This window comes from Vigna unguiculata, chromosome 2, assembly GCF_004118075.2.
Source record: "Vigna unguiculata cultivar IT97K-499-35 chromosome 2, ASM411807v1, whole genome shotgun sequence".
NCBI classification, from domain to species: Eukaryota; Viridiplantae; Streptophyta; class Magnoliopsida; order Fabales; family Fabaceae; genus Vigna; species Vigna unguiculata.
The window spans coordinates 7,431,949-7,444,081 of record NC_040280.1 but is presented as its reverse complement, the minus strand read 5'-3'; the positions used below and the strand labels follow the sequence as shown (position 1 = coordinate 7,444,081).

Genomic DNA, 12,133 nt, shown 5'->3' with positions numbered 1-12,133 from the left:
AATCTCCTTTGTGTAGAAAATACACATAAGGCTGTATTTATAATAAAGAAAATATGGGCTAAGCCCAAAATACATATGAAGACTAATAACAACAACAGAAACAGAAAATAAGATATTAATGATATTTTAACAAGGTTTAAAGTCCACTTTCTGAGATAATTAAAGGAAGTTTGGCCTACAACAAGACTTGCCCTTAAAGTATTCTAAATTGCAAATTGATCCTAAATATTTTATATTAAATTTAAATTTGTCCTTGATTGATTTTTACTATTTGCTACTTAATTGGAAATATAGGTTCCCACCCAACATATCGGGCTTGGCCGACTTAACCCAACTTGGGTTTGGCGTGACATTGTTGACGCGGGTCCATCCTTGGCCGACCTGCTCTAAGCCTGAATAAACATGGTCTAATCTAAACTTGGCTCTGGATGAACCTAATTCGACTTGGCTCGACGTTGCCTAGCTCCACTCAACCCAATGTGACCCTGATTTGACTTGGTTTGATGTAGGACCGACTATACTCAACTCGATGTGGACAGGACATGATTTGGCCTGATGTGGTTATGACTCAATTCGACTCAACATGGGTCTGACTTTACTCTACCTGATGTGAACCTAACTCAACTCTACTCGACTGATGTGGGCTCTACTTGACTATTCGACCTGATATGGACCAGACTTGACTCGGACTTAGGTGGGCTTGACTCGGACCTAGGTGAGTTTGACTCAATTTAGCTCAAGGTGAACCTGACTAAATCAAGCCATGGTGGGCATGAATCAACTTAGCTCAAATGCTTGGCTCTAGGTGGGTCTAACTTGACTCGGCTTGATGTGGTCCTAATGTGGGTTTGACTCTACTTGGCTTGACATTAGCCCACTTTACTTGGCCCAATGTTGGTCCTACTTGACTTTGTCTGAGGTGCACTCGACACGACTCAACCCAAGGTGCACCCAACTAAACTTGGTTTGAGATGTGCCTAACTCGATTGGGCTCGAGGGTGCCTGATCTGACTTAGTTATCCAACTTGACTTGGTCTAATGTGGGCTTGACTCAAACTGGCCTGACGTGGGCTCAATTCGACTTAGCATGATGTGGACCCTATCAACCTAGGGTTGACCTAGACTTCGCTAGACCTTGCCAAACCCGACTAACCCACTTGACTTAAGCCCAACCCAACCATATCCATATTGACCTCAACTCGAACAAACCTGGTCTCTACCTGACCCGATTAGACCTAGGCTTGACCCAACTTGGCCCGACATTGGGGAACTCATCCTAATTTGTCTTGCCCAAAATTGGCCTCGGCTTAACCTGATTTTACTCATACTAAATTTGGATTTGAATTGATAAAATGTTTTTCATGTGTATAAAGATTTTTTTTTAAGTTTATTCATTTTTAGACAAGCTTTTATATTTAGATAATGGCCCATGGGGCTTTTGTTGGCATTTTGACAATGTGGGCTTTTCTTATATGAGCTTTTTGCTCCCATGGGATTTTGTGGCCCCAACCCATGTGGGTTAGGGACAAGTTCTATGGATTGAGCCACATTGATAGGTCTAATAGTCTCTTTGAATGAAGCCTTAAATGAGACAAATATTATACAAAGAATAAGACATATTATATTTATTAAGAAGTGGACTTTAAGCCTAACTCAACCCTACAAAACCGGCTTGTAAGGTGAGTTTTGCACTCCACTTATATAGAATGAAATTGCTTTATCTCTAGTAGATGTGGGACTTCCAACACACTCCCTCACGTCGAGGTATATACATCTCGTGCGTGAGACTAGAAATGGGTGGTCCATTAGGGGCCTGATAACGGGTAGAACAAAATGTCCAAGAAATTTCGCTAGGATAGGCGTTTTAAACAATGGCTCTGATACTATCTTAAGAAGTAGACTTTAAGCCTAATTCAACCCCACAAAACCGGCTTGTAAGGTGAGGTTTGCACCCCCCACTTATGCAGTATGAAATTGTCTTATCTTTAGTCAATGTGGGACTTTCAACAATACTAAACGTAAATCGTGTTGAAATTGTGATTATTATTCTATAATTCCACTTTCAGACAGCTCCTTTTTGGGTGTAAGTATCTATCCCTAAGGATTGAGTGTTATAAGTTATATAGCTATTTCTTGTTTTGTACACTTGTATTTGTATTTATGTGAAATATGAAATAAATCAGCTGAGAACACTATTCACTGATTTTTTGCACCTCTAAATTTAGGTAATCTAAAAGAATTATTTCAAAATCAGTTCTCAAAATGCTTTTCCTTCTACTAGATTAATGAGATTCCACTGTCGGATTTCACATTTTGGGTTTCATGCATAGGTCATACTATATAAAATGCAATTTAGTTTTCTTCTGGTCTGCTTTAACTTTTCAGCAAATCATAATTTATTGACAAATCATTGAGTTGCGTACCAATTTGCCTTCAAAGGGATGAAAACTATTGTTGCAATATACAACATCTCAACAGCACATTATAGAAAGAAACCCGATCATAAACAAATCATCAAAATGTGGAGGATAACATCGCAAATCATCTATTAGAATTATAAAGTAGGGGAAATTTAGCTTCAGTGTTTTCCTTATATTAAGATTAATCGTGTTATGGCAAAAATTGCAGATTAGTCTACTCGATAGGCAAGAGCTTCAGCAAAGAGTAAAGCTCTTTTGTATGACTCGTGGGTTCCCTGAACATTGGCTTTACTCAGGAATATTCAAGCGGGTTGAGCTACAAAAGGCTCTTGGAAATCACCTTGCATGGAAGGATCGGTAAATTCTTTTCCTACAATGAGAAGCCATGTGATTTTTTCTTAGACTCAGGATACTCTTATTTTATTCGTCGTGGTTGAGAGGAACATTATAGATAATGGATCTTTCAAACCAATAAATTTGAGTTATATATGGTACCAAAAAGGAGCTTATAATGTTCTTATATTTCTAAGAATTACAAGCTCATTACTTAAATAAATTATTGGAGACCTATAAATGCTCTTCCTCAACTGAAACATTAAAAAAGAATGAAAAAAAAAATAGATATAAGAGATTGATGATGCTAATAATAATGGATGGATGAATATAAACTCTCTAGTAGAGAGTTTTTTCTTTTATGCAGTTCTTTGAGCTTGTATCTTGTACTCCAGAATTTGTATAAATAAAATAAAAAACTTATTTGAAAATTAGAGCACAAAAGTTCAAAGTCATAGTACAAGAAAACCTCTGATTCTTGAAGTAACTAGAGAAATAAAAATAAATGGTGATATAATTATTATAGAAATAAGGAAAGTATCCTATGTAATCAAGAATATCTATTATATATGTATTATTAGAAATGTTTTTATTTATGCCTATATCATCTCTTTATTATTAGAAGATATCAAATCTTCTCTATTTATTGTATTGGTTCCTTTTTCTCAATATAAATAAAGCATCAATGTTATCTTAAAAACACGGTTTCAACTTAATATCTCTCTTTTTCCTTTAGTTTAATGTGGTATCTAGAACTCTTTACAGAACCGTGTTGGTCCAATAGACTCATTGTCTCTGGAAGATTTTGGTTTGGCAAACCTTTGTCTCCGCGAATTTTCTAATGAAATTTACTGTGAACACCATTTTCTTTGGTGTGCACAGGTGCTGATCTATTCAAACGTTGATGCAAACCACCCATCCACACATCCTCACACAACTTTTTTCCTGCTCTGCTTAGGTCATTTTATCATTATTCTTTTTTCCAAATTTCAAGAAGAAAATGTCTCCAGTTGTACATTAACTTCCATAATGAATTCTCCCATCTGTTATAACCATAATACTTATTATTGAGGAGATGGATGAGACTAATATTTCCAGTTGAGCTTTTAAAATGGGATTGTGGTTAAAAAAACATGAACAGTGGATAAAAATTGATGCTTAACTATGTAGTGTTATTAATTCCACTATTCAAACCTCACTCAAACCTATTTTCCATCCCCATAAACAATGGTAGAACCCAATGTTCAAATTCTTTAATGGAACAATTAAACAGTTCAACTGACAGTAAAGTAGTCACGTATCAACCACTGAGGCATAAATTTCACAGTAATCAATAAAGCTAACTAGGAGTAGTCACTAACATTCTATACCGAAATTCCACTACACCCAAACTCTTAGAATATAATCGATGGTTACAGATTTCTAAGAAATCAACCGTTACATAATCTTGTAAATTAGGGTGATTGATTCCATATTATTATGAGCCTTTATTGTAATTGATTCTATTCAATAATATAAATACACATTGTGTGGGCTGCATTAGACACACAATACATTCAGAACATATACAATTCTATACAAACCATTACTCTAGCCGACATTGAGTTTACTCTTATACATTGAATGTATAAGACACACAACAGGTGTGAAAAATGAAAATAAGAAGAATAAAAATACACAGGACTTAATGGGTTTGTTGGAAGTTCCATCGACTAAAGATAAGGCCAATTTAAAGTATATAAGTGGATGCAAACCTCACCTTACAAGCTGGTTTTGTGACGTTGAGTTAGACTTAAAGTCCACATTTTAACATGGTATCGGACCATACATTAATGTCAAGTCCCATGCTCTAGATGTATATACCCTCGGCATGAGGGGATTTGTTGGAAGGTCCCACATCGACTAGAGATATAAGTGAGTGTAAACCTCACCTTACAAGCCGGTTTTAGGGTTGAGTTAGGCTTAAAGTTTACTTCATAACCAGGTTCAACTAGCCAGCCACATAACTTAAAAATACTAACAGTGTTTAGAAAACAAGCTGTGGCAAAATTTGAATAGTAACTTACAAAAACATTCCCAAAATTCTTGTTGATAAGAAAACGTGAGAAAGGAAGAGAGAGAAGAAATATTTTATTAATTACTATCATGATAATTAAATTCTGAACTACCCTATTTGTAACAGTCATACTCTCTTAAGAAAGGAAATGAAAAACATCGTAAATGAATGTGTAGATTCTAAAGATATTTTTCATAATAACTATAGAGATATTAGGATGTTTTTATTCCAATTGTTAGAAAAGTGGAATTTAAGCCTAAAAATCAACCCCATAAAACTGGCTTGTAAGGTAAGGTTTGCACCCCACTTATATACTATGAAAATGCCTTATCTCTAGTCGATGTGGGATTTCCAACACACCCCCTCATGCCGAGATATATTCATCTTGTGCGTGAGACTTGAAATTAATAAGTGGTCCGTTAGCGGCCTGATAGCAGGTGGAACAGAATGTCCAAGAAATCTCGCTAGAATAGGCTTTTTTTAAACAATGCCCTGATACCATGTTAGAAGAGTGGAGTTTAAGCCTAACTTAACCCCACTTATATACTATGAAAATGTCTTATCTCTAATCGATATGGGACTTCCAACACCAATAATCCCCTATTTACAACAAGAAATAGTTGTACAAGCTTCTTAATGAATTTCATTATTGTTGGTGCATGTAACATTTTAGTTCGGAAGGAGAGAAGTAAAATAGCTTTAGCAAATATCAAGTGTTTTTTTTTTGTTTTTTACTTTGATTTCTTATTGATACGTACTATTGGGATATAATGTATCTTTCTGCACCCTCTCTGGAAAATATATGAACTAATGCTGTCGGCAACAAACTTTCCAGGTATCCAGTGTTTTTTGATGATATTGCAGCACGTTTACTTCCAGTCATCCCCTTAATTATTTATAGACTTATCGAAAATGATGCAATGGATACAGCAGAAAGAGTACTGGCCATGTATACCCATTTGCTTGCTTATTACCCTCTAAGATTTACATTTGTTCGGGATATACTTGCATACTTCTACGGTCATCTTCCTGGAAAGCTTATTGTTCGAATTCTCAATGTACTTGATGTCAGTAAGGTAACAAACTTTATTTTCTCTTGCTATCCTTGTCTTTCTTGAAATTGTTTTACTTGAAAATAGTCCTTTTCTGCAACAATTATTGATGCTGTATTTCTTTCAGATTCCCTTTTCAGAGTCATTCCCGCAACAAATAAGTTCGACAAATCCAGTCATGTGCCCTCCTCTAGATTATTTTACAACTCTGTTACTGGGAATAGTGAATAATGTTATTCCTCCATTACATAACAATTCAAAATCTGGATCTATGGGAGATGCGTCAAACAATGCACTGCGTACTACACAAAGCAAGCCTGCCGCAGTATCCCAGTCTGGGCCAGCAAATGCTTCAGAGGGCCAAAAGGCATTTTACCAAATTCAAGATCCGGGAACATACACTCAGTTGGTTCTTGAGACTGCTGTTATTGAAATACTTTCCCTTCCTGTATCTGCCTCTCAGATAGTACAATCACTTGTCCAAATTGTTGTTAATATACAACCAACCTTGATCCAGTCAAGCAATGCTCTTCATGGTGGTTCAAATAGTGCAGGGCAGGGTTCAGTGTTGCCAACATCACCTTCAGGTGGAAGCACAGATTCCTTAGGTGCAAGCAGATCAACTCCCTCAGTTTCTGGAATCAATACCTCTAACTTTGCTTCTCGAAGTGGTTATACATGTCAACAACTATCTTGTTTGTTAATTCAAGCTTGTGGCCTTCTACTGGCTCAGCTTCCCTCTGATTTTCATTCACAACTTTACTTGGAAACGACACGTATTATAAAAGAGAACTGGTGGCTTAAGGATGGGACAAGGTCGCTTGGTGAAATAGATTCTGCGGTTGGCTATGCATTGTTAGATCCAACATGGGCTGCACAGGACAATACCTCTACAGCAATTGGTATGGTTTGGCAGAAGGGTTTTATTCTACTAAGCTGCTTGCTTAAATTTTGCATTATATTTTTAGTTCTATATCAACAATCTGTCTTTAATATTAAAAAAAGTGACTTGTGTTTGAGATATTTTCTTATCTGAAATATTGATGGTTTGTATCCAACAAAATGGATGTGCTTTATGCAGCAAGGCTAAGCTATAGTTTTGTATGTTCTAGTTTATGTGACTCAAAATGTTATGTATGAAGATATTGTTTTACTCATATCAGGGTAAAATAATTTATGTATGAAGTGTGACCAACCAACTGGGTAGAAGTTCTAGAAGATATTTCTCAGAAATTTATTTCATTGACTTGAGATTACTTTAATCTTTTTGTTGGAAGTCCCACATCGACTAGAGATAAGGCCAATTCACAATATTTAAGTGGGTGCAATCCTCATCTTATAAGCTGGTTTTGTGGGATTGAGTTAGGTTTAAAACTCATTTCTAATATGGTATCAAGTTAGACCCTATCCTAGCGAACTTTATTGGACATTCTGTTCCACCCGTTATCGGGCCGCTAATAGACCACCCACTAATTTCTAGTACCACGCACAAGATAAATATACCTTGGCGTGAGGGGGTGTGTTGGAAGTCCCATATCGACTAGAGATAAGGTCAATTCACAATATATAAGTGGGTGCAATTCTCGCCTTACAAGCCGGTTTTGTAAGGTTGAGTTAGGCTTAAAACCCACCTCTAATATTTTTGTTCTAGAATATGGACTGAAATAGGTTTTAAAATTTTCTTTACTGTTTCTGAACATTTCCTTTGTGAGATTGCTTTAATCTTTTGTTTGTAGATGATTATATTTGGAGTTAAGGGATGGCCAAAAATCATTTAGTATTTTCGCAGCTGATGTATTATATGTATATATCAATATACACAAAAGTGTGTGTGGAAACTGAGGACATAGCCTTGTGACTCTTAGCCCTTTAGCTAGGGTACATTAAAAATGGTAAGAGCTGTACAACAAATAATAAACAACTATTTTAACAATTAGTAGGTTTTAGTACCACACTATCATCTAGGATTTTTATAGAATTTGAAGTGTAAATTACCTTTATGACGAGTGCTAGCTAGCAATGTACTTTCTAACACATCCTTACCAAGATCTGTTGGGAATTGCGAGATCATGAGACCTTATAGGGAACCAAGCCCACTCAATTGCAGGATTTCCTATCAAATTTAGTAAAATATGTGTTTAAGAGGGTGTCTTGCTGACATTTTTTCTTTGAATAAAGCCGGGTGGTATATAGTTTACTGCTTTCATTTTAATTAGGTGAATTTCAATATATTTCTTGTTATTGTTTGTGCCTTATAAGGACTCTGACCTTTTGTGTAATCACAGGGAATGTGGTGGCCTTGCTTCATTCTTTCTTCAGTAACCTCCCTCAAGAATGGGTTGAAGGGACCACTGTCATCATCAAGCAGCTTCGGCCTGTAACATCAGTCGCCCTCTTGAGAATAGCATTCCGTATAATGGGACCACTCCTTCCAAAACTTGCCAATGCTCATGCACTTTTCAACAAGGTACAGAGAGAATCATCAATTCCTCTATCTTGAGAAAATATTCTGATTGAACTAGATTGTTACTTATGAAGAGAAATTAAGTTTTATTAAGATATTGCTCTGTATTAATGAAATCCTTTCACAAAAGAACTCTCACCAAGTATGTAGAGACCTGGGGTCCCTCACTAACGAAATCCTTTATCTAAAGCATACCCACAAAGCCTTCACTGATCCGCTTTTATTCCCTCCCGTCTTATAGATTGTCTATTGGGCGATCCCTATTTTGTATTTATTTTTCCTGACCTGTTACAATTAGTTGTACTGAACATTACGTATTTATTCTCTTGCGACTGTTACAAAAAATTGTTTATTGAATGGCTATTGCTGCTATCCTCTCTTTTGGATACCTATATTGTATTCTTCCCTTGTTCCCCACTGCTAAACTTCTTGTGGGAGTTTCCCTAACACTTTGTATATACATGCATGTCGTTTTTCTCGTGTTTTATGTTTTCAATACCTTGACTCCAAGAAAAAAAGCTGTGAAGAATTCTAATTCTCCATGCTCAGGCAGGGTTTTTTATTTTCCGGCTCAGGGAGGGTTCTTTATTTTGAGTCACAGATACTATTAACAAACACCTGCCATGGATAATTGCTAGCCTATGCTCCATATCTCTTCTGGTATCCGCCAATATTATTATCACTTTGTGAGATCAGAAACTTCTGTCTGAAAATTATAAAATTAGATTCAAAGAGTTTTCACTGACAGTTACAAGGTCTCGATCTCATGATAAATAACTTTGTCATCCATGTGAGTTGACTTCTGTCTTATAGTTTCTTGACATTGTAGTCTTCCAGAATTAAGATCTTTCCAATCTGAGTTTCACGGTGGGGAAATATTGTGCCAATTTTTCGGCAAGTGTCTAGTTCCTGGACAATTCATGAACACTGAGCATCCAAATTATATAAGTGACACTTTTTCTATTTGAGGCATTGAAATTGTTGCAGTAGGATATAGCCAGAATTTGTCTACTCATATATCAATGACTAGAGGTGCTGAAGCTCAACCAATGTCACAGCTTTTGCTCTTGACCAAAATTATTTAAACCATAACAGCCTCGTTATAGATATACTATTAGGATTTTATCATATACTCATATCTCATGGTTTTTTGCCCATATTTTTTATGGTCACTAAAATTGGAGTATTGATGGTTTCCCTCTCATTTAAAAATGACACAGATCCTCTCATCATTACTAAGTATATTAGTGGATGTATTTGGAAAAAATTCGCAGACAACGATTGGTGTTGATGCGTCAGACATAACAGATATCATTGACTTCCTGTAAGTGTTACTGAATTGTTATAAAATGAGCTTATTACAAGTTCTGAAATCCTGATCTTCTACTTTGGCACTTGGTTTTCAGGCATCATGTGATCCATTATGAGGGACAGGGAGGGCCTGTGCAGGGTAGCAGCAAAGCACGACCCGAGGTTTTGGCCCTCCTTGGAAGGGCATCAGAGAGTTTACGTCCAGACATTCAACATCTGATTTCACACCTTAACTCTAATGTGAATGCCTCTGTATATGCGGCATCTCATCCTAAGTTACAGAATCCAACTTAGATGCAACTGTATTATATACTTCCCAGATACTGCCTCTAGCTGATGATCACAAATACACAACTTGATTTAGAATTTGTATGAATTAAGAGTTGTATATAAAACAATGTATATACATGCCTATCAATTCAGCTCTTCTGTATTACAGCTAGAAGTGGAATATAAATTGATGTGGGACTGGGAATGCTGACAGAAAACCCTTTTACTTTGCGTGCCTCACCTCGATTATATCACGAACAATTTTATATACTACACTTATCTTACCTTAGTCATCTTTGACATCACAATTTAGTGCAACCATAATTCATTGGCAGCAATATCTTGTTCAAGTACAACTTTTCTGTCATTTGCACTGGAATTTTCTAGAAACAGGTATCATTGCTTTAAAAAACAACATAAGAAACAAGGATCATGTGCTCTACCAAGTACTATGTTTTTCGTCACCAAGGGGACTACTGCACAACAGTGGTGGACCTTCTGCATAACAGAGGGGAGCGGATCATTTTCTTTTATTTAATTTTTCATATATATTTAAATTATTTATTTATATATTATTATATTATTTATATTAATTTTAAGTTTTTTCTTAAAATATCATATATACTTTTTTTTTCTATTTTGTATCTCTGTCTCTTCTTTTTATCTCAATTTTTACTTTTAATATCACTTTTTTTTAAAATAAGATTATATACAGTCAAATTGACGAGTTAAAGAACATTTTAGATCAATTAATTTATTTTTTTGAATTGGTTTATTTTGTACTTTTTTTAAGCATATGTTTTCTTTTTACATGTGATAAATTTATTTATTGTGTAATGTTAGGTGGTGACAAATTCATATTTTTTTAAACAGGTGAGAGGTGATAAATTTATATTAAAAAAATTATGATAAAATATAAAATAATTTTTTTTTTTGTGAAGATTGATAATTCATATACATTAATTAAACTTGAAAAAATTCATGAAAATTCAAAAATTAAAGATTACAAAAAATAACTATTTAAAATTTTTAGAGTTACATAGAATTTTAAAAAATCTAATCTGGCATCTTAAGTTTTTTTTTTTTAAGTTCCGTCGGTCACTGCTGCACAACTTTACCCGTACCAGTGTTATTACATTATTATGCTTAAATATGATCTTATTTCATAGTGTTTTCTATAAATTATAGTTAATTCAGTACTGAAATTTTAAATTTTTTTAAAGTTAATTTAATCATGCAATGTATTTATTATTTAATATGACGACAACAATAAAATAACTTGTTAAATTCTTTGTTGCATAAACGACGATGTTGTGGGCGATTCTAATCCTTTTGGTAGAAAATTGGTTTGAAAAATAGTAGAGTTGTTAAACAGCACTATAATATATTCCACGATAGTATTAGCAACTGTAATATAATACTTCGGCTCAATAGAAAAGTGTCACATGCAAAGACTATTTGGGAGATGGCAAATAAATTTGGAGTGAATGGTGGTGCGGAAAATATGATAATTGAAAAATTGATTTAAATGAAAAAAAGTACCTGAAAGTTGATACTAGATGGGCACTTCTTCCTCCACGACGAAGGATTTTTTAAAACTTTACAAAATATTTTTACTTTTATCGAGCTCACCAATTTGCACTTCTAAAACGATTTTAAAAAGTTACCAAATTTTGAAAATGGGACTAAGAAAATTATCAGATTTCAAATTCTGGTTAAGAAAATTATCAAATTCTGAAATCCAGTATATATAATTTTTTTTTCGTTTTTTAATTTTATTTTCATATGTATAAAAAAAATTAAAAAACTTAAAAATAAATAAAAATATAATTAAATAAAACTAAGAATTAACTAAAATTAAAAAAAATTAACCTTTAAAGAAAATATAAAAAGATAAAAGTAATAAAGAATATATATATATATATATTCTTTAGGCTTTTAGTTTGCTTTTATTAATATTAATTTTATTTTTTTACGTTTTCTAATTTTATTTATTTTTCTCAATATATTATATTAATTAAAATTAAAAAAATATAACTATATTTTAATTTTGTTTTTTATTCTATTTTAATTTTTTAATTTAATTTTCCTTTTAATTTTTTAATTTTTCTTCATACATATTTTAAAAATAAAGTAATATATATATATATATATATATATATATATATATATATATATATATATATATATATATATATATATATATATATATGTGTGTGTGTGTGTG

General features: G+C 33.8%; 1 protein-coding gene across 1 annotated transcript in view; it reads left to right on the top strand.

The window, feature by feature from the left end:
• LOC114173555 (mediator of RNA polymerase II transcription subunit 23) overlaps nt 1-10,208 on the top strand; it is a 35,350-nt gene extending 25,142 nt beyond the window's left edge. Inside the window, exons 16-21 of the mRNA XM_028058033.1 lie at nt 2,629-2,777; nt 5,645-5,885; nt 5,989-6,763; nt 8,147-8,328; nt 9,546-9,649; nt 9,732-10,208. Coding sequence (XP_027913834.1) covers nt 2,629-2,777; nt 5,645-5,885; nt 5,989-6,763; nt 8,147-8,328; nt 9,546-9,649; nt 9,732-9,930 — 1,650 coding nt within the window. The 3' untranslated portion in view covers nt 9,931-10,208. The remainder of the gene's footprint in view (nt 1-2,628; nt 2,778-5,644; nt 5,886-5,988; nt 6,764-8,146; nt 8,329-9,545; nt 9,650-9,731) is intronic.
• The last annotated feature ends 1,925 nt before the right edge of the window (nt 10,209-12,133 follow it).